Genomic DNA, 27147 nt, shown 5'->3' with positions numbered 1-27147 from the left:
TCCTCTCCATCAGAACCACCTTATAGTACCGGGTCGTCCTCACCATCAGGTCCAGCTTCTAGAGCCGGGTCTTCCTCTTCATCAGGTCCACCTTCTAGTACCGGGTCATCCTCTCCATCAGAACCACCTTATAGTACCAGGTCGTCCTCACCATCAGGTCCAGCTTCTAGAATCGGGTCTTCCTCTTCATCAGGTCCACCTTCTAGTACCGGGTCATCCTCTCCATTAGGACCACCTTCTAGTACCGGGTCATCCTCTCCATCAGGACCACCTTATAGTACCAGGTCGTCCTCACCATCAGGTCCAGCTTCTAGAACCGGGTCTTCCTCTTCATCAGGTCCACCTTCTAGTACCGGGTCATCCTCTTCATCAGGTCCACCTTCTATAACCGGGTTGGGCCTTTTTAATCCTGGTGTGACAGTAGGTGGTGGAAACCTTCCCTCTGATGCTACTTCCTGCTGGAAGTAGCATCAGAAGATGCTCCACTGTGGTCATAAAGGGATGGACATGGTCAGCAACAATACTCAGGTAGGCTGTGCTGGTTAAACCAGGACATGTTGGTACTAAGGGGTCCAAAGTGGACCAAGACCACATTCACACCAGGATAGTCCGTTCGACTCAGTCTGGTTGGGGACTTGATTCACTTGGGAGGTGCAGCATTCTTCTGGACCTAGTTTGCATTCATGTTGCACAACCCAAATGAATCAGACCTTTGAAACGTATTCCACACTCTGCCAGAGGCGGTGCTGCACCAACAATAACTGATGGAGAAGACGAGACAGCCAACGAAGAAGAAAACTGGTTCATCTATTGGTTAATGCAGGACAGCTTGTGTTTCCACCAGTGAAACTTGGAGCTGCATCAGATCCTGGCGGCCTGGGGTTGATCAGATTTCTGTCCGAACAAAGTTGCTCCACATCTGCCCACGAGACATTCCTCCCATCCAGACCTGCATATCACCCCATAGTGTGTATGGTTCGGTTGTGTTACCCACAGTGCCGTGTGTTGAACCCACAATGCATTTTGTTTTGTTGTCCACTTCCTGTATTTGGTCCGCTTGAAGCGGACCAAGACCTGCGTTTTGTAGGTCAACAGAATCCTCTTTGTTTTAAATTAGTCTTTTTTTGTGGGTTCACAATACCCCAAACGAAGCGACTTTCCGACCAAGTGGACTTGCAATTTAATCAAAAAAACGTGGATGCGTGAATACATCCAAAGGCTGAACTCATGCAGACACAAAATAAACAAGATGTCAAAGACAAACTACTTTTTCATTTATTTAGTGTTAACAGGAAGTTTGATTCTTTACATAATTTTTATTAACATACCGAATTTGCCGCCTCCTATAAATCTAGAGTTCAGTCCTGATCTTCATTCGGCTTTTGAAGCTCCAGAGTCCCAGACGTTCGAACTCTCTGTTCCTGCCTGGACAGGTAAGTGTAATCACAGGGAGTAGAAGCTGGTTAACACTTTGAAGACATCAGAAGAGCCTTCGTATGGCGTGATGATGGGTTGCAAGCCTTTCATCTGTTTGTAATTTCCGAAGTGTCTGATCCTATAAGAGCCGCTGGGGGTCGATGGAGGAATGTGCCATTCAACAGTGGCGTTGCTCTGGCCGTTCGAACCTTTCAGCCAGTGAAACCTGCAGCAGGGAAACATCACGCAGTAAGAAAATATCATGGAGCAGAGAAACGTCATCTAGCTGGGTTGAGGTCAGTAAATCCGATTATGTACCAGATGTTAAAGTGGCCTGGGTCAGATTGTTTGAAAAAAATTGTTTTTATGCTTCAGACTTAAAGATCCGATATGGGTCACATATGGACAAAAAAGTTAGATTTGAGTTTTTTTTTTTTGTTGTTGTTGTTGCAGTTCAAACACAGCCTATTCCAGCTAGGGATATTAATATGTCTTCTTCCACATGGAGTACACACTACACACAGTCCAACCTTGTTTCCCATGATGCATCAGTGTAGATGACTTCCCAGGTTTCCGTTCTGTTGTCATAAAGCTCCACAGTTACAAAAGTTTTATCTCTCTGCAGCAAAAACAAGACCAGACAGATTAGAGAGGACATAAACTAGAAGTTGCTAAACTCCAAACAGACAGAGAACCATAAAAACTAGGAAAGAAAAATGTTCTTACGATGTCCCCGCTGTGGCGAGGGTTTCCTGCGACAAAAGTGACAGAAGCAACATCACCCTGAAAAATATTCAAACAGTTGAATTCATATGTTCACAGAAGGGTGCTATAAATAAGCAGCTCTGATATCTTCAATTTTAGGTCTCTGGCTGGTAAATCAAACAGAACCTTACCCAAAGTTGAAGTAAAAGCTTTCTCTAAATACACTCACATTCCTAACAAATTCCTAAAAATATCTTTCAGCAACCAGCTCATAATTTTTTTTTAATTATTTGTAGATTGGGTAAGGAAAGGCACGTTTATTTAGATAGCAAATTTTATGTACAAGATTAAAGCACCACAGCAACGAGATGCTTTGACCAAAGTCATTAATGACATATGTTTGAATACAGATGATGGAAAAATGTCAGTCTTAGTCCATCTTATTTAATACAGTTGACCACAATATATTACTCCCGACTGGAGAACTGGGTGGGCCTCTGTGGTTTAAATTTTATTTAGAGAACGGGATGTATAATAGTCAATAGGTAATTTTACATCTGAGCAGACAAGAATTACATGTGGAGTTCCCCAAGGTTCCATCCTGGGGCCTCTTCTGTTTAACATCTACATGCTCCCACTGGCACACGTCATTAAGAACAACATTAGTTACCATATCTACGCAGATGACACACAGGTATATATTACCATGTCACCAGGCGATCGAGGCACTGTACAGGTTCTTGGTAAATGTATTGAGGAGATTAATGACTGGATGTGTCTGAACTTTCTCCAGTTAAACAAAAACTAAACTGAGGTGATGGTCTTTGGAGCCAAAGAGAAACGATTAAAGGTTGCCACAGCGCTTCAGTCTATCCACCTAAAAACCACCAACCAGACCAGAAATCTTGGTGTAGTGATGGACTCAGACCTAAACTTTGAGAATCACAGGAAGGGAACCACAAAGTCAGCCTACTAGTACCTTAAGAACATATCAAGGGTAAAAGATGTGATGTCTCAGCAGGACCTGGAAAAACTAGTCCAGCTTCCATCTTTAGTCGGCTTGATTATTGTAACAGTGTTTTTACAGGTTATACCTAAAACATCAGTCAGACACCTGCAGCTGATCCAGAACTCTGCTGCTCCAGTGCTCACTAAGACCAAGAAAGTGGACCACATCAGTCCAGCTCTGAGGTCTTTACACTGGCTGCCGGTCCGTCAGAGGATAGACTTTAAAGTTCTGAATGGTCAATCATATCCTCAATCGTTTTCTTATGTTTCTCCAATCTGGATGAGCTGCAGATGTTTAACGCTCTTTTTGGTAAGTCTTGGTATTGACCAGTACAATAATCCCGTCTACTGGAGATGGATCATGGAGAAGTTTCTCCTGGTCTTTCTGGGGAGACTAAACTTTTAATCCTGTTGATGTTTCTGAGCTGGTAAAAAGCTTCTTAGTGAAGCTTTGATGTGGCTGCTGAAAGTCAGATCTGAGTCTATCAACACTCCAAGGTTACCAGCTTGGTCGGTGGTTTTAAGAGCCCGAGTCTCCAGGTGTTTACCGATGCTGACCCTCTTCTCTTTCTACCAAACAGAATAATCTCAGTTTTGTCTTCATGTAATTGTAGAAAATTCTCCCTCATCCAGGTGTTTATTTGCTCCAGACTCTGACACAGTAAGTCTGCTGGGCTGCAGTCGTTTGGTGACAGAGACATAAAGTTGTGTATCATCTGCATCCATTCATTCTTTCATCTTCTGCACCACTTAGTCCATTTAAGGGTCGCGGGGAAGCTGGAGTCTATCCCAACAATTAGCAGGCAAGAGGCAGGTTCACCTGGACAGGTCGCCAGTCTGTTGCAGGACCAACATAGTAAGACACTCAGGCTCATGCCTAGAGAGAATTTATTTGATTTATTTATTGACCCAATGGAGCAGATACAAGTTGAACAGAAGAGGTCCAAGGACTGACCCCTGGGGGACTCCACAAGTCATGGCCACTCGCTTGGATTCATAGCTGCCAATCGTAACTAAATAACTCCGGCCTTCTAAACAGGACCTGGACCAGTTAAAAACCACTCCAGAAAGTCCAACCCAGTTTTCCAGCCTGCAACAGGATTCTGTGATCTACAGTATCAAACGCAGCACTGAGATCCAACAGAACCAGGACTGATACTAGACCAGAACTAAGACTGATACTAGACCAGAACCAGGACTGACACTAGACTAGAACCAGGCCTGAGACTAGACCAGAACCAGGAATGAGACTGGACCAGAACCAGTCCTTTACCACTGTGACCAGAGCTGGTTCAGGGCTGTGATGAGGTCGGAAGCCGAACTGAAATTTATCCAGATTTTCACTTTAATTTAAAAAGTCATGAAGCTGGTGAAATACAACTTTCTCAATAATCTTGATATAAAGGAGGTCAGAGACGGTCTACAGGTGTTCGTTATAGAGGCGTCTAGGGGAGGGGCTTAATGGCAGCCATCTTTAGAGCCTGATGCCAGCGAGCTGTTAACTATCAGTAAGAGATCAGTTTCTACTGTGGTAAAAACTGGTTTAAAAAGTGGGATGGGATCATGTCCAGAGTGCATGTTGCTGGTTTCAGAGGCCAAACTATTTCCTGGAGGATGTTTAAATCCACCATATTAAACTGTGATATAACATCAGAAATATTTCCAGGTTTTAGACACAGACTAGTTTTCTTATGTGACTGTGTGGAATTAATATTTTCTGTAATTAATGTTTTGGCTAAAAAAGTTGGTTTTATTTCTCAGTGGAAAGGAGCTCTGGGCTGAACTGGAAGTTTTCCATCATAGCAAACAGACAGAATTGTTGACGTTCTTATGGATCATTCCAGATAAAGGCAGCTCTCTGGCCTTGCGCAGCTCAGTGTTATAGCTATGTAGGCTTTGTTTCTACAGCTCAGGGTCAATCTGCAGTTTATTTTTCCGCCACTTCCACTCAGTTTTCCTGCTTTCTCTCTTTAGGCTGGTGACCACAGTGGTGGTTCTCCATGCTGTTTTCTGGTTGCTCAAGGTGCTCCTGATTCTTATTGGTGGAACAGTATCCTTTACATTCAAGGTTTCCAGACTGAAATGATCCACGTAAACTCTGACTCTGCTCTGGTTGTTGGTAACATAGCTCTGCCTTCCACATACTGAGCTCTTGTTCTTTCATTAATGTTCCTCTCCCTAACCGAGGAGCAGCTGGTTGGACGTTCTGAGTGATCAGTAAATCACACTAATTACAGAAATGCTCAGACAAGGCCGAGTCAGTGACCACAGCAGGGGAAATATCACCACCTTTAGAGATAACCATTAAGCAAATTTTAGATAATACTTTACGCTAAATTCATACAAATTAAATCCAGATGAGCAGAATTGGAATGTGGTTGAATTGTATAAACCTGGATTGGCTGCGCCAAGCTCTGACCCATAAATGTCCTACCTGTCTATAGACGGGATAAACCTGCTCCAGGACATCTCCAAAGCTGCTGTTGTCTGGTTTTCTGTCCACGGATGCTGCCAACATTAAATTGAAGAGATTCTTTGTGAAGAAGGGAGGCTCAGGGCCAACCGGTAGCTTTGAGACAGAGTCCTGAAAACACAGAAACAACAACACATCATCTGTATAATCAGATAAAATTTCTGCTTATGTTTATTAACAAAGTTTTCCACATCAGAGGGAGGACAAGCAGCACCCCTAGACTCATGTTCAGTGTTCAAACATTAAAGAATATTCCTAGTCCAGCTTTACAACACAGCCCTTAGTGAAATTATGATCCAAGAGATTTAGACCTTTTCACTCTGTTGAATTTAATAAGGATCCTCCACCTTGTACCTCCATAATTTGTAATTTGGTGACACTTTCACTAATTACTGTGGCTCAAAGGTTTAGAAGTAAAAAAAAAAAAGAAGGAGAAAGAAGAAGAAAAAAAAGCTGATCTCTAAACAATTTTCTCTTAATGAGCACATTTGCTCCTGGGGAGGAAGCTGTAACCTGCCCAGTCACACCTGAGCAATGGCTTTGGCGAGGCTGCGGTACTTGTACAGGTAGGCAGTGAGCGTGTGAGGACCATAGATGGTTGAGGCTCCTTCATATCGTTGCACCTGGAAAATAAAGGAAACACAATCAGTTTCCTGCTGGTTTCAGTCTGTTTCTCCAGTTAAAACTACAACTCCAGTCTTGAATCTGGGACACCATATATCCTCTGCCGGATGAAACTGAGACATTTCACCATGTGATGGAAAATATGAGCTGATAGTGAATCTGATGCAGCAACACATCTGGAAAAAGTAGTTCCAGGGTGATATTCGGCACGGTGTAAAAGTAGTTCCAGGGTGATGTTCGGCATGGTGTAAAAAGTAGTTCCAGGGTGATGTTCGGCACGGTGTAAAAAGTAGTTCCAGGGTGATGTTCGGCACGGTGTTAAAAGTAGTTCCAGGGTGATGTTCGGCACGGTGTAAAAAGTAGTTCCAGGGTGATGTTCGGCACGGTGTAAAAAGTAGTTCCAGGGTGATGTTCGGCACGGTGTAAAAGTAGTTCCAGGGTGATGTTCGGCACGGTGTAAAAAGTAGTTCCAGGGTGATGTTCAGCATGGTGTAAAAAGTAGTTCCAGGGTGATGTTCAGCATGGTGTAAAAAGTAGTTCCAGGGTGATATTCGGCACGGTGTAAAAGTAGTTCCAGGGTGATGTTCAGCATGGTGTAAAAAGTAGTTCTAGGGTGATGTTCAGCACGGTGTAAAAACTAGTTCCAGGGTGATGTTCAGCACGGTGTAAAAGTAGTTCCAGGGTGATGTTCAGCACGGTGTAAAAACTAGTTCCAGGGTGATGTTCAGCACGGTGTAAAAAGTAGTTCCAGGGTGATGTTCAGCACGGTGTAAAAGTAGTTCCAGGGTGATGTTCGGCACGGTGTAAAAGTAGTTCCAGGGTGATGTTCGGCACGGTGTAAAAAGTAGTTCCATGGTGATGTTCAGCACGGTGTAAAAGTAATTCCAGGGTGATGTTCAGCACGGTGTAAAAGTAGTTCCAGGGTGGTGTTCAGCATGGTGTAAAAAGTAGTTCCAGGGTGATGTTCAGCATGGTGTAAAAAGTAGTTCCAGGGTGATGTTCAGCATGGTGTAAAAAGTAGTTCCAGGGTGATATTCGGCACGGTGTAAAAGTAGTTCCAGGGTGATGTTCAGCATGGTGTAAAAACTAGTTCCAGGGTGATGTTCAGCACGGTGTAAAAGTAGTTCCAGGGTGATGTTCAGCACGGTGTAAAAAGTAATTCCAGGGTGATGTTCAGCACGGTGTAAAAGTAATTCCAGGGTGATGTTCAGCACGGTGTAAAAGTAGTTCCAGGGTGGTGTTCAGCATGGTGTAAAAAGTAGTTCCAGGGTGATGTTCAGCATGGTGTAAAAAGTAGTTCCAGGGTGATGTTCAGCATGGTGTAAAAAGTAGTTCCAGGGTGATATTCGGCACGGTGTAAAAGTAGTTCCAGGGTGATGTTCAGCATGGTGTAAAAACTAGTTCCAGGGTGATGTTCAGCACGGTGTAAAAGTAGTTCCAGGGTGATGTTCAGCACGGTGTAAAAACTAGTTCCAGGGTGATGTTCAGCACGGTGTAAAAACTAGTTCCAGGGTGATGTTCAGCACGGTGTAAAAAGTAGTTCCAGGGTGATGTTCAGCACGGTGTAAAAGTAGTTCCAGGGTGATGTTCGGCACGGTGTAAAAGTAGTTCCAGGGTGATGTTCGGCACGGTGTAAAAAGTAATTCCAGGGTGATGTTCAGCACGGTGTAAAAGTAGTTCCAGGGTGATGTTCGGCACGGTGTAAAAAGTAGTTCCAGGGTGATGTTCGGCACGGTGTAAAAGTAGTTCCAGGGTGATGTTCGGCATGGTGTAAAAAGTAATTCCAGGGTGATGTTCGGCACGGTGTAAAAGTAGTTCCAGGGTGATGTTCGGCATGGTGTAAAAGTAGTTCCAGGTGATATTCGGCACGGTGTAAAAGTAGTTCCAGGGTGATGTTCGGCACGGTGAGGAGACCAGTTGCTGGAGTTTTAGGAGAGGAATGTTGTCCCATTCTGGTCTGATGCAGGATTCTAGCTGCTCTACAGTCCTGGACCTTGGTTGCTGGACTTGGTGTTGTGCAAGTTTGGTGACACAGCTTGTTACTTCACTACTACATTTAAAAGTGCCGGGAATCCACTTGGTAATTCAGCGCCACCTGTCAGATAATTATCTGTATAATCTCGGGTCTCGTCAGCTGCAGAAGGTGCTGCCTTGCCTCATGCGTTTTCATCAGCGGTTTCTGAGTTGGGAGATGCTGTTTCTTGTTTCTTGTGCTTGTATAGTTTTTCCATCGACTTACAAAACTTTCCAATTTTGTTCATAACAATGTCCATACAGTACTGGCCTTGGTATTGGCTGCTGTGGATCAGAGCTTCAGAGTTGGATTAAGGTTAATGTATATTTAAGTGTCAGGGTAAAATATTTTAAAATATCTTTTTAAAACTTGTCTAATCATAAAAAAAAAAAAATTCAGGGTCCTTCAACGTCTTCATGGTCCCCTTGTGGAAGACTGCTCTAAAACCTCTATGTACTTCCATCTTTCCATCTGAGAGACTCTGCCTCTCTGAAATGCTCCTTTTATACCAGTCATGTTACTGACCCGTTGCCAGGTAACCTGGTTAGTTGTCCAATGCTCCTCCAGGTGTTTCTGGTTTGTACCAGGTACTTTTCCAGCCTTTTGTTGCTCCTGTTCCAACTTTTTCCAGACATTCAAGTTCAAATAATGTTTTATTCTCCCTAATGGAAACTTAGTTAACAGACAGGTCCTCACAATATCAAAAACATCAAATTATAAAATCCAGTCACACACATCAAACATGACTGTCCACTGGAATCACAAATAAAAAAAACACTGAGGAAATAAAACCAATGAAATCGAAATAGAAAAAGGAAATAATACACCAATGACCTTTAAAAAATAAAAATGCTCGAGATCAAAACCCAAAAAAGATTAAAAACGATACAAAAAAGATGGGGAGAACTAAATCTGGCTACAGGAACTATGACGGAGTCCTTCCACAGCATGGCCTCGTTTGCTCCAACGACATGTTAACATGTCCAGAACAACATGGCCGAGCTGCTCAGTCTGACTGTGATCCATCTGGTCCACTGTGATCCACTTTGGTTCAGCTTCAGTTCTTTAAACACTGAAACTCCATCATTTATCTCCAGTTTAGACGGCATCTCTACTTTCTCACCTTAAATAAAAAATTTTAAATAAAAAACATCTGAAACTCATCCAGTTCTTTAATTGTGCTATAATCTTTCAATGTAGCTGGTTTCTGATCAGTTTTAGCCATCCCATAATACCCAAGATCAGTTGTTCCTCCAGCTTGTCCTCAGATCCAGTTTATCCTAATTTCTGCTTCTTCTCTGTCTCCTTCATTCCTTAAATAAAAGCTGTTTCCTAAATACCTGCTTTATGTTACTTGTTACCCAAGTTTGTTATCAGGAAACTCTATAAATTTATTTTCGATCACTGCATCCTCACAAAACAATATAACTGCAGCTGGTTCATTCATCTAAAGTAAATATAGGCCAGTCAGTACAGTCCCTGCATCCCTGCATCATGGAGAGACTCTCCTCATCCCAGACCTTCGTTCCTCTACTTCTCACTTTCTCCCTCTTTAGTCCTGCCTTATACACGGGAGAGGAAGGTGGTGTTGTAGTCGGAGAAGCCAGAAGAGGGTCTAGGAGAGGCTTTGTAGGCATCTTTGATGGTGTCAAAACACAAGTCCAGGATCTTATTTTTTCTGGTTGGGCAAGTTACATACTGATGCAAGTTTAGGGCCTATTTCAGCTTGCAGTTATTAAAGTCTCCCATCAGTAGGGAAGAGGTTTCGGGGAGAGTCACTATAAATGATACTTTTTGTAGCTTTGCTTTGGGTTGTGTAAATACAGCCGTCACAAACAGATGAGGAAATTCCCCTGGCATGTAAAAGGGATCAAGAGAGACAGCCAATGGCTCAATAGCAAACGTGCATAGACTCACTAATCACCATATTGTTGCACCACTGCTTGTTGACATAGATACAGACTCCACCCCCTTAGGACTTCACTGTGACAGGTGCTCCGAAGCCGGTGATGGTCAAATCCGAGTCTGCATCCGTGGATGTAAGCAATGTCTCAGTGAAGGCCGTGATACAGACATTCCTGTGCTCGTGAAGTGTTGTACGTCGGCCTGAAGCTCATCTATCTTGTTTCTGAGCGAGGATCACTGAAGGGAGGTGGACCTGTCTCAATCTCCTCCTCTCCTTCCTCATTTCTCTATGTCCTCACAGACTGACGGGGAATGGAAGCCCCGTGTAGAGTATGTCAGAAGGAATAATCACAGAATCAAATATTTTACCACTATTGTAGTGATTAACAAAAACCTGCAACCTGCAGCGCCGGTAAGACGTGTTGCTGCATCAGATTCATTATCAGCTCAGATTTTCCATCACATGGTAAAATGTCTCAGTTTCATCATCTGACATCTTGTTTATCTTCTACTGGGGATAAAATATGATGACGAGATTCTGCATTTTACATTTTACACACAGCCCAGCTATTGTGGAGTTAGGGTTGTAGATATCTCATAATGCTGTACCTCCCATGATTCCCAGCTGCCATTTACCTGGTACTCTTCATAGGTGGTGATGTAGTGAGTGTACACGTTACTGAGTCCAGCGACCACCACCTCCATGTCCTTTAATGTTCCCTCAGACTCCAGCTCCTGACACAGGTAACAGCACAGTATTACCCTCACTGCTGTCACATGATGTGTTCACCTGTTCAGCTTGTTGCTCACCTGTTTGACAGCTTCTCGTAACCTCCTTCCTGACATGGTGCTGGTAAAACAGAATGTCATCAGTACTGTTATCTGCAACCTGCAGCTTTGTTTTTTACAGTAAAACATTCTCACGTCATTTCTCCAGGAACAGCCACGACAGCCACCGATCCGATGGTTATGATCTGAACATCAACAATCTGCGGATGCCAAGGCAGAGGCCAGTTCATCTGAACACATAAGCACAGCAGGCGTGTTATAACCCACAAACATCACACCGTTCAGAGCAAAGCTAGCCATTCAGGTGATGTTTGAGTGTTTCCTAGGACTGGAGGAGACTCCCCGCCTTGTCTCACCTCCCCAGTGCTGAACAGGATTGGTTTAGGGTGATGGCATTCCTTCGTCTGATTGGATGGTGCGCCCAAAAGAGCATCTCTGATCCCATCCCAGAACGGGTCTCCTTCCACAGCGCCTGTAGAGACCAGTTCGATTAAAGGCAGACAGCAAAGTGACATTAGAGTAAGAGTGAAATGACAGTAGAATTACCCTGAGTAAAGTTCAGGCCTCCTCCCCCATCTGTTGTTCCAGCTGCAAAGCTGTGACCCAGAGCTGGTTTACACGTAGTGACCTAAAACACACCAAGAAATATGTAAATATTAACAAATATATATGTAAAAAAAAAGGTAAAAGATGTAAAAGAAAAAAAGTCTGTGGTTTCCAACCTAATTACAAGAAAGATAGAGTAATAAAAAATATTTTAGCCACGGATTTAGAGACATTATGGAAGGTCCAGAGAGACACTTGCAGCTCCAGAGTCGCAGGTTGGAGACCCCTGATGTCGTGTTAGTAAAACAAAATTTACTGCATTTTCTTTATATAGCAGTAGGCCTTCTTTTTGAAAGAGACATTTTGCATGTAACAGTGTGATTAATTGCAATTAATTGCAGTATGTCATAGAATTAATTGTGATTAAAAATGAATAGTTATATAACCTCAAAAATGCATAATGAATAACTGTTAAACATCCAAATAAATTTACAATTGAAACAAAAAGATTTCAGAGCATTTTGTCTTTATCATTAACAGAAAAAATTAAACTATATATCTTCAACATGTTTCTGAAAATCTTCCAAAACTCTGAAATGATGATTTCATGCCATTAAAATGTTCCTATGATGTCCACAGTTCAAAGAAAGTTGAATTCTTGTCTGTGTGCATCTCTATGCATGTGTGTGCACGTGTGTGTGTGTGTGTACGTGTGTGTGTGTGCTTGCTGACTGTGTTTTTGTCGTCGATCTGAACAGTCACGTTCGTCATGTCGACCCACTGATGAGCAGACTGAATGGGGCCAGTCACTTCTTCGACTGCAGTTGCGTACAGCTCCTGCAGGGGGCAGAAACACAAACATGCAAACATCTTTTAAAAAGATGTTGATCTAATAATTATTCTTCCTCTTCATCGTATCCAGACATTAACAAGGACCACACTGAGTCGTAAAAAAAAAATTGTGATTGTGAGGACTCTGTTTTTATTTTGTCCCCTTAAAGCAGGGTGAACACTAGGGTCCCTAGAAGTCACACAAATCAGAATTCACAGTTTCAAATGTCTTTTCTTCTTTTGTGTTTACACTGCCTCTTCAGCCAACCAGCTACAATCAGACAGACCTAGAGGGACAGGTACCTTGGCCTTCATGTAGATGCTGTGTCCGATGATCCTTGTGCTGTCAAACATATCGTTTCCAGGTCCGAAGGACAGGCACATATTAGTCTGGTAGAGACACGCTGTGTTAACCGGCTGCTCATCCCAGAACGTTGTGAGTGTGTAAATGCTTTTATGTGTTTACCCCTCCAACAGGACAAGAGCTGTTCAGGTAGTCGCAGGGCAGCCCGGTGTTCACACAGTACGGTCCTTTGGTGTTCGGACTGACGTCACCGAGGTTACTGGAGGAGAAACCAGCCACAAAACTTCCCTGACACACACACACACACACACACACACACACACACACACACACACACACACACGCATTTATTTAGACGGTTATTGTAACTTTACTTTTCCAAATGCAACCTATAAGGAAAATCAGGATCTGAATCTGATGTTGAAACAATCATTGTGTTTAAAGAAAGTAGAAAATAGTGTGTAGTTTCTTTTATTTACAGCTTTATTGTCTTATTATTTTTCTTTCTTTTTTCGTCTGCCATCACTAAGTTTTATGTCTAAAAGAGCTAAAATGAATTTCCGGTCTCTTTTCTAAAGGGACTTTGTGGTGTCACCTGTCCAGGTAGCTCTCCGGGGTTCTTGTCCTGCTCCAGCAGGTAGGAGGCGTAGCCCATGTTGTCGCTGCTCACCATGCGGTTGGTGTAATTCATGCTGACGGCGTGAACAGCAAACCAGCTGCCAGGATGATCAGAATAAAATGTTAACATGCAGAACAAACAGTTTACACATAAAATCTGAATAAATTAGGTTTAAAATCAAGTAGAACGTTAGAGGTTCCTGTTTTCTCATTTTAAGAACTCATTTTAAAAGCCGAAAGCCTGTAAACTGGACAGATGCATACGTTTGCTTTTCTGCATCATTCTGAGTTAAAACATTTGGACATTTGATGGTTTTTGATGAGGGTGAAGAGAAGCCTTGATTTATTGTAATGAGTAGAAAAAGATGGAAAACTATTGTCTAGATTACAGCTAATTTCCACATCAGCTCAGATATAGTGAAACCAAGATAACATTGTTAACTGTTCATTTCTGCTAAACCTTCAGTATTAATTCTAACACCTCAATGGACCTCTTTCATCTCTGATTCCAGCAGCCTCTCTGTGGCACCGTCTCTAGAAGCATCTGCAACGTCACATTTATTTCCATTCAGAGTTGCCTTAATTTCTCTCCAACATCTTGTGTTGATGATGGGGAGGCCGACCATTGCACAAAGCCTTCTCCAGCACATCCCAAAGAATCTACACAGCTGTTCAGTCCCTTGAGTTCCTTCACATTGTTCATTGTTTTCGTTGTTCCTCATGGTTGGTTAAGACATGAGAAGCTGCCATTGCATCAGTTGGAGTTAAATAACTAGTTGCAGTTGTAAGATGATCACCCTGCAGAATGATCCACACAGTGAGCTGGATAGCTCAGTTGGCAGAGCATCCATCTCCCATGCAGGAGACCAAAGCTTAAGAGAGTTTGATAGGCCATGGGACGAACATTAACACCTTCAACTCCTTAGGCAAGACCCTTAATGCTACTGCCTAACCATTGTAAAGGTGGATTTACAATGGCGTCGCCGCCGTAGGTGCCAAATAGCTCCGCAGAGGCCCGACGTCTCTTCCAGACCTGACGTGCAGATGGTTATGAGGAGGTTCTTGGATTTCTGGATTTCTTGCTGAGTTTGTTTGGTAACCACCATTTTAAAAACAATAACCAGTGGATCAAGTTGATGAGAGGCTGATCAAATTATTTCTTCATTTTTTTCCACAAGCTAATAGAGACACTGAACCATACTGGACGCCATTTTTCTTTTAAAACAGGAAATACCACCGAACTGAAGTGAACCATCAAAAGAACTCTGACCTGGTGAGTTTACCGGCCGATACCACCCCTGCTGCCACCTTCAGGTTAGGAGGAGAAACTGCAACCAGACACCAAAACAACGCGTTCCCCGTACGCTCGAGTGTGAGAGCAAACTCACCAGTGTCAGCTACGCTGTAACCAACCGCACGCAGATGCCGCGTGAACATAAATCCAGCTTAAGTCACTTTGAATAATAGCGTCAGCTAAGTGACTGTAATGTAGCGTAATCCAATAAGAGACAGAGACCTGCTGGCTTAGTTACATCCCAGTGCTGACTTTGTCTTTTGGATGGGCTGTGTCCATGTGAATTAGACCACATCCAGATGGATATGGCTTTAGATGTGTCAGCTAAAGTTTTATTTTTCTTCTTCTTCTTTTTTGTCCACGTGGAACCTGGAACTGAAAACTTTAGTTTTTCAGAACTGGTCCCCAAACTGAATTTTCTGAACTGATCCAACTTCACTGAAATCTGTTTAAAATCAGTTCAGTCTGTATCTAGACGTCACCTCAGTGTGTTCTTTAGCATTTTGCTACATTGCTATTTATCCACAGGACAGATGTATTTGGCTTTCAGTCTTGCTGAAGTAAAAACTGTTCAAATTTGCAGCATCATGTCCTGAAATTAAATAAACTTTGTTAGTCTGCACATGCATCTTAAGCTCAGCTCATGTATCAGTCCAGATATTTGATGAACTTCAGAGACTTTTCAATGATACATGTGGGTCTGCGCTAACTTAGATAACATCTGAAAAACTAATGTTTTGTCAGCTGAATGTTGTGTTATGGACCGTTCTCGGTGATGTCACCCTGGTTGTGTACGCCACCATCTTGGGAGGCTAAAAGCTAGCTGGGACCCGCTGTAGTGACTATTAGTTGTTCCTCATCAGGGTTAGCGAACTGAACACTTTTAAACCAGTTCAGCTCTGATGTGGTCAGACAGGATATTTAGAAAAAAACGTGGTCTTGTTGGTGCTAAAAATCCGTCTGATTTTCCAGATTCCTGGTTAAAAAAACTCCAAACATCCAGCTGAGACATTGCTACCTGAGTTACTTTGACATTTACAGCTACCTGGTCGATGGACAGTCGCCCTACACAGGAGCAGAATTAAAACAAATTTAAATATTTCATAGCCGGATGGGAATCAGACCTTCAGCTGTGGAAAGTTCCCCAAACAAAGTTTTTCTTCATGTGAAAGCTGAGTAGCAACCAGCAGAAGCAGATGACGTTACAGCGATGTGAAGATTAGGGACGTCCCGGTGAGATATTTAGGAGTTAACGTTACGAACAACTACTGGGAGGAAACATCGGTGTTTACTGAGACCACGAAGGAAAATCCAGGTCCAGCTTTTCATTAACACTGAAACCTGCCGTCGCCGTGGCGATTCGCGGTGGAGGCTGGATCAGTGGAACATCCACCCGTCACCGTGGCGATCAGCGGTGGAGGCTGGATCAGTGGAACATCCACCCGTCACCGTGGTGATCCGCCTGGAGGCTGAATCAGTGGAACATCCACCCGTCACCGTGGCGATCAGCGGTGGAGGCTGGATCAGTGGAACATCCACCCGTCACCGTGGTGATCCGCCTGGAGGCTGAATCAGTGGAACATCCACCCGTCACCGTGGCGATCCGCGGTGGAGGCTGGATCAGTGGAACATCCACCCGTCACCGTGGTGATCTGCCTGGAGGCTGGATCAGTGGAACATCCACCCACCACTCAGGACGCCTGCTTTGTTTATCTTGTTGCCACCCACAAACGTCACGGACTTGCAGGTCATGTGATCCGTGGCGACAGCTGAAAATATCTTTTTTAATAATCCGGAGTTTGTTATTCTGAGTAACTGGGAGTTAACTGTTGTGTTTCAGGTCATAATCACCTGGTTTATAACAGAAGCCAGGAACACCACTACCTTTCAGTAATAGTGAACAGCCAGCTTCTTGCTCTGACAGGTCAGAGGGAAGTTTTCATACCAGATGTTTATTAAGAGTCTGATATGAAAAGTCTTAAAACTTTTATCAGGTTATCAGTACCATTTGATATGAACACCATGATATGTTCCCAGGTGCAGGACAGGTTGCATTATATTTGCATTATATCTCCAGAGGGTGGATTTGTTTTTACCTGAGCATCCCGATCCCATCTCCATCCAGATCGGTGAACTTCAGAACCACCACCTGTTTGTCCGTGTTCCACTTATACCTGAAGACATCAATAACAGCACAGATGATGGTGTTTTTAATAGATTATGCACCTCTAATTTAACCCCCAAGAAAACCCAGAAGGAATAAATAAAAACAAACACCTGCAAGCAGACTGTGGGAGGAAACTGATCAGGAGTCATGACAGCAAGCTGAGACTAAAACTGGATTCATGTTTTCCACAAACTGGGTTTGTAGTCGACCTTAAAGGTTCTGCTATGTGAGTAATATGAAGTTGTTTAGATTAAGTCAAAATAAAAAACTAATTAATACAACAAAACAGGAAGCATGGCGAATATGTTTAATCACCTGAACAGGTATTAGCCCAGAAAAATGTGATACCATCAAATGAACAGATTCAAATCCATGCAAAGATTACAGATAATAGCAGATTACAGCAGATTATAGCAGATTACAGGAGATTACAGGAGATTACAGCCGTTTATAGCAGATTATACCATGGTCTGGGTGAATACTCAATTCTGATTGGCTGAAGGGTGTCCATTAAAATGTGATAATGGACACCTATAAAAGAAGTTCTAGCCAAGTAGACTTATTGCTGTAAATTTTTGCGCTGACTAAACGGTAGTTGGTAACCGTGGCAACAGAAACTCAGACCCCGGGCTGCAGACGTGCTAGGTCAGAGCAGCCTGTAGGTTTATTGAACATGTAGGAAATGATCTGTGGACTTTGACTGTTTGAAACAAAATGTGGCATCATCCTCTGGACACACACAAGCTGTAAGAGCTGCACCCGCCCTCTGAAATGTTACAGGAAATGTTATAACATCACTAGGGCCGACCAAGCTGCAGGTTCTGTGTCAGGTTGCCTTGGCAACACGTTACAACGAAATAGTCCACTCAGCCACTTCTTGTGAAAACTTACGATTTTTCTGGGTACCTGGTAAAATCGTACCTGTGTCTCTCGCCTTTGGGGTTGTTCAGGTAGGAGTGAGGACTTCTGTTCAGGCTGCTGTCGTCCAGCTCTCCTCTGTTCCTGTAGATCCTGCCTGGCCTCACGTTGCGGTGGGCTATGTCTATACTCTGGAAACCAGTTGAAATGACTGAGACGTGGAACATCAGTCAGAGAGTAACGTCTTAACCTGACTTAACCCCCTTCTTTAAACTGAACACAAATAACACAAATAAAACACAAACCTTTACGATGCCGTTGACCAGTGGCTCTATGGACGCCTTGATGTAACCCTTACTGGTGATCATAAACAGCGTGTACTGGAAATATCCCGCCAGTCCACAGTGTGTGTGAGTTCCACTCAGAACCACGTTGTCCTGCCGGTACAGATCCCCGTACTTCACCTGCAGCGCCTGCAGAACCTGAACAAACGCATTCACATTTATACTGGGACCATAACACCATCACCAGCATCCCAGCAGCTGAAAAAAGTAGTGTGGAAAATGTTAGTAAGTTTATATTTATGAAGTCTTTGAAGTGTAAATTCCCATTTTTGCTCTTTGGTCTATTTTCACAGAGTTTATGGATGTGTAGCCTCATGAAGTAAACAGCGTTGAATAGTGTAGCTGACGTATGGCCAGACGAAAGAGAAGAAGCTGCGATGCGTTCAGTGACCTCTCAGACCACCTCCTTCTACTGCTTCGTTTATGTCTCAGTCTGAGAATGAACATCATCATGATCTCTTCCATGGTCTCCATGTTTGTTATCGTCTGAAACTGACGTCAGAACTCTGAGGTGAACGCTGCACTGCCCTCTGCTGGATGTGTTCGCTAACAGCCATGCTAACGTAAGGGATGTATGGGACTATGAGAGCAGTGATGGCACAAACAAATGTGCCTGTTTATGTACATAAAAGGAGCAGAAATGGGCCTTTAGTATGTGGTGCGTGCATGTGTGTGCACGTGTGCGTATATGTGTGTGCACCTCCAGGCGTAGCCTCTGTGATATCATTCCTACGTCTGCAGTGACGAACACAACTCTCCTCTTCCCGTCGTCGATGATGAAGGCTCGGCTGAACAGACGTGTGTGTATTCCTGCAGCCGTTTGCTGAGGGTTTGCATAACCCATCTACACACACACACACACACACACACACACACACACCCACACACACACAGGTAAAACGGTGGCGTAAACAGGTGAAGATAAATCTGATCTGAATCTTCTGATAACTGCATGAAACTGAGCAGCTGCAGAGGCAATAGATGGTGGAAATTCAGATGGTTTCTGGAAGTTTCTGGTTAATTGTGAGTCAGAGAAGAAGAAGTCCTCTGAAGAAGTGGAGGTCTCACTGAACTCCGACATGTGCTGTGTTCAGATCAAACAGATGCATTAGCTGACCAATCAGGATGGTTTATTTCTATCAGTCTGAGGGTGACAGCTGCTGCAGGGAGGAAGGAGTTAATAATCAGATCAGTGAGGAGATCTGATGGTTGTTACTGGGTTACAGAGGTTGTGGTAACTTAGACAACCTGGAGGATATTTTGAAGACCAGGACCAGAGACGTCCCTTCCACGGCCCTCAGCAGTAGATCTGTGGTCCCACGAGCAAAATCAATCAAATTTACAAACTCTTTTCTCTGTGTGGCCGTCGGGCTTTTAAATAAGGTTGGGTGGCTTTATTTATTTACTTGACTGTTTATTGTTGCCCCACTGGGGATAATAAAGCTAACCTTGAACCTTGAACTCTGGCTGTTTAAATAAAGATCAAACAGAAAAACTTCAGAATTTAACAACAAGAAAGTTTGAGCCAAATCTTTACAGTCAGCAGGAGGAAGCTTCATCATCATCATCATCATCATCATCATCATCGCGGTACAGCACAGCTCGGTACGGGATGGGTCAGGACGCATTTTTGTGTTTCTACAGAGAAAAACTGAAAAGACTGTCAGAATATAAATGAGTCATCCTACGTTTTACAGACCCTTTCCTTGGAGTTCCAACATGAGCTTGGTGATCCTCAGGGTTGATATGCTCGCTGGGAACGCTAGCGTACGCGTCAACGTTCCGCTACATTTGTGTAAATACTTACTGCAAACGACGGAAGCATGGCACAGCAAAAATGCTCCATACTGGAGGTCACCACTATGGGCAGCACTTGGACTTTGAAATACTGAAAAGGTCAGTCCACCAGTCACATTGTGTTTCTGGGTCATCAACCCCCAAAATGCTTCCAATTTGTTGCTCTCTGTAAGGAACGAGTGTTTACCACTGTGCAACAAGGAGGAAACATCATACATATGGTGGTAGTTGTGGACAAGGTCCGAGAAACGGTGTTCAAAACTATCCGCCATGTGTTTACCTCAGACCTCGTGTTCATGCTCTGGTTCGCATGAGCGCCTCTAGAATTCAAGTCAATATTGCACATTGCTGCGTTGCTGTACCGGAGCAAGGAGATACGTCTTTATCTGCACATCCGCTACGTCTCGTTCTAGCTCTGGAGTGTTACTCTTTAATCATCATAGCGCCCCCACAGCCTTGTAGTATGTACTACAGCAGTTTTGTGTGGATATTGAAGCCTTTCTCCTAGTTTTCACCACCGTTTTCACACCCTGGCTTTCGTGCCATGTGGACATAGCCTAACTAAGGACATGTACAGTAGTATCCATGTAAGATAAAATAAGATAAGGTTTATTTATCATCCAGAGGGGAAACTTCTTTGCCACCACACATCACATACATTCACAATTAAAACATAAAAAAATCTATAAAATGCAACATGATAAAAACCTTAAAGAAATAAATATACTAAAATCATGGTTCAATATTAAAAAAACTACCAGTGTTTATTAAAAAAAAAAACTCAATCCAGCAGATAAGCATTAAGATGAGAATCTGCTCAGATCAAACCTGTGATTGGCTGTCTGGAAGACTAGAAAGAGCTTAACTCTGACAGCTTCACATGTGGGGTTTGAACCAGAGCTACTGTTGTCACAACACAACCTTACTTCCAACCAGTGGGGACTAAGCCAGTACTGACCAGTGGGATTTCAGCTGGTGGTCCGGTGCAGTCGGCTCGACCCACTCCGATCAGGTACGGCTCACCCAGAGGTTCTGGATCTGAGGGAAAAACAGAGATGAGTAATCGTGGAGCACCTGTTGCTCTTCTTCAGCACTGATGAGCTGTTTATTATTATTATTATTATTATTATTATTCAAGTTTTAACCTCTTCATCACAGGTTACAGGGTTCAGCATGAGATCCTAGTGTCCAGGAGATGTTAGCAGACACCAGGAAGCAGAAATGCTAACATGTAGCAATGCTAACATGTAGCATAGCAACATGACTAGCAGGAAGCAGAAATGCTAACATGTAGCAATGCTAACATGTAGCATAGCAACATGACTAGCAGGAAGCAGAAATGCTAACATGTAGCAATGCTAACATGTAGCATAGCAACATGACTAGCAGGAAGCAGAAATGCTAACATGTAGCAATGCTAACATGTAGCATAGCAACATGACTAGCAGGAAGCAGAAATGCTAACATGTAGCAATGCTAACATGTAGACTACCAAACATCGGCATCCAGACCAAACACAGTCCAGACCCCAGCAGTTCTATGGGAATGTAGAAACCAGGAGAACATCTCTGTCCACTTTAGAGCTTCTGATCATTTCTCCACACAAACCAGGAGTCACATGACAGCAGAGACTCTGCTGGTTCCAGAGACGTCTGTCTCACCACGGTGGGACAGAAACTCTGGACTCTGGTCCTTCCTAGGAATACTTTACTCATACCTAGAATTATTTTACTCATTCCTAGGATTACTTTACTCATTCCTGGGACTACATACTTACTATACATAGTAAGTATGAGGTGAAGTTTGAGTGATGTTTCTACTCTTATATGTATGCAGTCTTTAAGGCCGGTTTATGCTCTTTGGTCTGTTTTCACAGATCTTAAGGATCTGTATCCCTATGTCTCAGTAAATTCACCTGGAACACAGTAGAATATTTACATGTTCAGCTGTGTTCCAGGTGAATTTACTGAGAAAGTAACACATATGTTGATTGTGACGCGTCTGTAGTAATGTCAGGTCTCACCTTCAGAGACCAAGATTATAGAACTTGTAGTTGTGGAGGTATACTTAACATATTTGTTATTTTGTTTGGGTTGGTTTCTCTGTTACTTCAAAAGAGAAGAAAGACAAAGAGAAGAAAATTCATTCACCAGGGACTATTTTTAGCGGCATATTAATTCTCTGACTGTAGTGAGCAGGTCCTCACCTGTGTGTGGTTTCCTGGTGGTCATTACTGCAATCAGTGTTATACATGCAACTGTCATGATGACCAGGAGGATGATAAGTGTTATCTGGCATGCAGAAACCCCACAACACTTCCGGTCCGCCATGCTGCCAATCAGACAGAGAAAAACCAAACGTGTTCACTCATGGTTGTGTACATTCTTTCTTTTGACCTTTCCTAAAAATTTATATTAACATCTTCAGAAAATGTAAATAGTCTGAACACAGTCTTGGAGGTTCTGTGACGGAATCACTATAATTATCTTTTAAAGTATCTTCTTTATCTTTACTGTGCTTTCAAATGTAAATTAATAGAAACTGTTTCAGCAAAATCCAGCATTTCTGGGCTTGTTTGGATCTAAAGTTACTCATGGACACGTTTAACGTTCCCTCACGTGCAGAAAACAGCCGGTTTCATTATAACATTGCTGTTGTCTTACAACGTCAGGACTCTTTGTAAAATGTAAATAAAAACACATTTTACACTGAAAACATTTCTGGAGTTGGAACTTTATGGAACCAGTTATTTTCTTTGTGGGCAACATCTTCCCAGAAGAAGTGAGACTGGATTTTGAATCATTCATAAATACATAAAGTATTAAAATTAATATATGTATTGATAATATTAATAATGTATTAACTTTTAAGTAATACAAAAGTATTCAGAGAACAAAAAGAAGTTAATCATGTTCCAAGAATCCCATCAGATTTCTGCACCTGCAGAGAATAAAATTCCTCCGATTCAGCAGAAATGAGTTTTTAAAAAGCAGCAATATTCACGGATCAAAGGTCAAACACGAACTCTGTCCGACGAGATGAAGAAACAAATATCCTGCAGCTTCAATCTGTGATGATCAAACTGCTCCTCTGGCAGCTGAATGCAACTTTTCATGTTTTCACTTCAACACATCACAGATTTTATTGTTACAACCTCACAGCTGAAATTCACATTTCCTCTCATGTCAGCTCCTCTGCAGCGGCTCTACGTAGCCAGACGCTCTGCAGCTGAAACCGGATCTAAAAGCAGCGTCTGACCGAAGTCTGCAGAGAAAATCTCCAGACCTGAAGGAAAAAAGATCAATATTTCTTAAAGGCAAGCTGATCGTACTCACCTCGGAAGCTTTAGAAAGCAGCAGAAAGTGTGTGTTCGCTGATCAGAGGTGTGTGTGTTACAGCTCAGAGCAGATCAGCTGTTATCTACCTGTAGATGCTCAGCAGGTACATACTCCAAAGGTCACCACCTGAGTCCAGATTAGAGATCCTGATCATTGATTCCAGATAAACCCTTACTAAACAGGTCATAAAAACATCATCCAGGGTTTGACTCCAAACCTTTGAAAAGCTCTGAAAAGCTTTATAAATCTCTCCATCTGTACAGACTTAGAAAGAAATCCTTCACTTTGATTTTACCTCCATGTCAACACACCAAAAAAAAACCAAAAAAAACATGAATGACAACAACGTCAGATGTTTCTACATGGAGAGTAAAGAGAGGAGCCCAGTGCATCATGGGACGTCCTCCAGCAGCCTCGGCCTCTAGCAGCAGGACTAAAGGATGGATCAGGGTCACCAAGCCAGACCTGCTGTAAGATTTATCAGGAAGGAAAGTTTGAAGATGATCTGAAGGTAGAGAGGGAGCTGGTTCCACAGAGAGGGGTCTGGTTCTGATCCCTGAAGCCAGACTGGGAGCCGGTTCCACAGAGAGGGGTCCGGTTCTAATCCCTGAAGCCAGACTGGGAGCCGGTTCCACAGAGAGGGGTCCGGTTCTAATCCCTGAAGCCAGACTGGGAGCCAGTTCCACAGAGAGGGGTCCGGTTCTGGTCCCTGAAACCAGACTGGGAGCCGGTTCTGTCACGTACTGATTTCAGGTGTTACATGCGCACGTGATGAGGTATGAGAGAGAGAAAAAGTGGACTTCACCTTGTTCAGACAGAAGCAACGACCCTTCAATCCATCACCAGACAACAAACTGTTCCACCTGTACATGAACACACCAGAAAGTTTCCTACAACTTTTACTGAAACCAGAGCTGCTAGTCATTAAAAGTTTTTAAATAATAACCAAATCAAAAAGACACATCATGAAAGTAGCACAACAACAACCAGATACTAACTCAGAAAAAAAAGAGAAATGATCTCTTAGAGTATAAACCCACTGGACACCTCAGTGACTGTCAGCATGCAGAGGATGAGGAAAAAGGAGTGATCAAAGATCATATAAGTAATTGTTTTAATTGGATTATAATTGGTCTAGAATGGTTGGAATTGAATGTACTGTGTCTGTAAATGACTTTTCTTGTAAAGTGGTGCTGTATAAATAAAGCTGAAATGATTTGATTCCAAATTCTTTTCAAATTCAGACACTTTATTGATCTCAGAAACATCATTCCTACAGCTGGTAATACTCTTGACTTGGTACTGACCAGAAACTGCTCCACAGCCGACCTGTCCGTCACCCCGCTACACCCCTCAGACCACTTCCTGGTTAAATTCTCTGTCTTCCTTCCTCATGTCACTCAAGCAGCTCCAAAAATGGTGTCCTACCGCAGAAACCTGAGATCCCTCAGACCTACACAGCTGTCTGATGAGGTTTACTCCACCCTCCCTTCCCACTCAGACTTATCCTTACTGTCTGTTAATGAGGCTACAGAAACACTCTGCTCCTCTCTGGACAAACTCTGTCCTCTGGTGTCAAAACCAGCCAGACAAAACCCTCCCAGTCCATGTCTCACAGAGGTTCTGAGGGAGCACAGAGCCGGACTCAGGGCTGCAAAAAGGAAGTGGCACACTGACTTGTCTGAGTACCAGCAAAAACCTGAAACTTTCACATCCAGCCTAAAGGCAGCCAAGAAAACCTTTTATCAGAACAAGATCCGCAATGCTCCCAACACACGACATGTTCATGGCGTTTAACTCTCTTCTATCTCCACCACCTGCTCAGCCTCCCACTGTGCTGACTGCAGAAATGTTTGCTTCCTACTTCACTGAAAAGGTTGCTACCATCAGTAACCAATTCACTGAGCCGGACCAACTCAGCCTTACCAAACCAGCTACTGGTGCCTCACTCTGTTCCTTCCGCTCTCTAAATGAGGACCAAGTCTCTAAACTTCTAGTTAACTCAAAACCCACAACCTGTCCTCTTGATCCTGTTCCCTCTGACATCCTGCAGAGCATTTTACCTACAGTCAAACCTGCAATAACCCATATTATCACCTCCTCTCTTAAATCCGGTGTCTTTCCTTCTGCCTTCAAGCAAGCTCGGGTTCCCCCACTCAACCCAGCCCAGGTTGGAAACTACCGGCCGGTCTCACTGCTTCCATTCATGTCTAAACTACTAGAGCGTGCCGTCTTCAGTCAGGTCTCACAGTTCCTCCAAGACAACAACCTGTTAGATCCATATCAGTCTGGCTATAGGCAAGGCCGCTCTACTGAAACTGCTCTCCTGTCACTTACTGATTCCCTACGGGTTGCCAGATCCACTGGTTAATCCTCAGTCCTTATACTGCTGGACCTGTCTGCTGCCTTTGACACGGTCAACCATTATATACTGTTCTCCACACTCTCGGAGCTTGGCATCTCAGGATCTGTCCTCTCGTGGTTTATGTCCTACCTCACAGGAAGATACTTCAAAGTATCTTGGCGAGGGGGCGTGTCCAGATCACATGGGCTGACAACAGGGGTGCCTCAGGGCTTGGTGCTCGGCCCTCTTCTCTTTTCACTATACACCTCCTCACTCGGTGCATCATTAGCTCTCATGGTTTCTCCTACCACTGCTATGCAGATGACACTCAGCTTTTCCTTTCTTTCCCACCTGACAACACAACGTCTCAATGTGAATATCAGCATGTTGCTGATATCTCCGCATGGATGAAGGATCGCCACCTTCAGCTAAATCTGTCCAAGACCGAGCTTATTGTCTTTCCAGCCAATCCTTCCTTACCGCCACAGATAAGTGTGCAGCTTGACTCAATCACGCTTGTGCCTACGTCTTCTACCAGGACTCTTGGTGTCATGGTAGACAACCAGCTGACCTTTAAGGACCATGTTGCCTCGGTTTCCTGGTCTTGCCGATTTGCTCTCTACAACATCAGGAGGATCAGAGCCTACCTGACTGAACACACGGCCCAGCTCCTGGTCCAGGCTCTGGTCATTTCACGCATTGACTACTGCAACTCCTTACTGGCTGGCCTGCCTGCATGCTCAGTTAAACCTCTGCAGATGATCCAGAACGAAGCAGCACGTCTGGTCTTCAACCAGCCCAAAAGAGCTCATGTCACTCCGCTGCTAATCCCTCTCCACTGGCTTCCAGTTGTAGAGCATCAGATTCAGAGCTCTGCTTCTGGCTTACAAAACAATAACCCAAACGGCTCCGGTCTACCTCCACTCCTTAATCCAGAGCTACACTCCCTCTCCACAGTTACGCTCTGCCAGTGAAAGACGCCTAGTGCTCCCACCACAACGTGGCGCCACATCAGTAGCTAGACTCTTCTCCTCTGTTGTTCCCCGGTGGTGGAACGATCTACCAAACTCCGTCCGATCCGCAGAGTCCTTATCCACTTTTAAAAGCAAGCTAAAGACTCAGTTGTTTAAGGAGCATTTCCACACTTAGCTTAACTAAATGAGTTAGAAAGATTTGTCCAGATCTTTGGCTCATCCAGGTACCGAATAAGCTGCGTGTACTTATGCCTGAGTTGATATTGTTAGATGAAATCGTATTTAAACAAAATGGCTTACACACACAAAAAAAATGCACTGCCTCTAGCACTACATGACACCACCTGGATCCACCTGGATCCACCTGGACTCCCATCAGTCTGACTACAACTTAATGATGAAGTCCCTCCTGGTTGGTTCCTATTGGTGTTGTTCTTACTCTCAGATGTAAGGTGCTTTGGATAAAAGCATCTGCTAAATGACTGTAGAATAGAATAGAACCGAACCGAACCGAACCGAATAGAATAGAATAGAATAGAATAGAATAGAACCGAACCGAATAGAATAGAATAGAACCGAACAGAATAAAATAGAATAGAATAGAATAGCTGAACTCATGCAGGGAGGAAGAAACAGAATAAAAAGAAGTTCACCATCAATCCAGGTTGAACACGCCTGGTTTATTGTTTGTCAACCAAACTTTAATGCATTTTCTTCATATAGCAGTAGGCCTGCTTTTAAAGGAAAAGGACATTTTTCACCTGACAATGAAATTAATCACGATTAATCGCAACATTT

At 43.4% G+C, this 27147-nt stretch overlaps 1 protein-coding gene across 1 annotated transcript; it reads right to left on the bottom strand.

The window, feature by feature from the left end:
• Window positions 1-1303: 1303 nt before the first annotated feature.
• asah2 (N-acylsphingosine amidohydrolase 2) lies at window positions 1304-23068 on the bottom strand. The gene is made up of 21 exons (XM_041973061.1): window positions 23029-23068; window positions 21900-22024; window positions 20652-20731; window positions 18597-18740; window positions 17858-18034; window positions 17616-17743; window positions 16624-16701; window positions 13211-13331; window positions 12778-12903; window positions 12615-12701; window positions 12213-12317; window positions 11481-11562; window positions 11291-11406; window positions 11070-11164; window positions 10956-10995; window positions 10782-10880; window positions 6130-6225; window positions 5564-5713; window positions 2143-2199; window positions 1947-2035; window positions 1304-1642 (listed from the first exon to the last, which is right to left on the bottom strand). Exons 2-21 carry the CDS (start codon window positions 22021-22023, stop codon window positions 1444-1446), a joined length of 2193 nt encoding a protein of 730 aa, XP_041828995.1. The 5' UTR covers window position 22024; window positions 23029-23068; the 3' UTR covers window positions 1304-1443.
• Between the last annotated feature and the right edge of the window lie 4079 nt (window positions 23069-27147).

The sequence above is a fragment of the Melanotaenia boesemani genome, chromosome 21 (assembly GCF_017639745.1).
Source record: "Melanotaenia boesemani isolate fMelBoe1 chromosome 21, fMelBoe1.pri, whole genome shotgun sequence".
NCBI classification, from domain to species: domain Eukaryota; kingdom Metazoa; phylum Chordata; class Actinopteri; order Atheriniformes; family Melanotaeniidae; genus Melanotaenia; species Melanotaenia boesemani.
The sequence above is the reverse complement of the archived record's forward strand: the minus strand, read 5'-3'. Positions and strand labels throughout refer to the sequence as shown.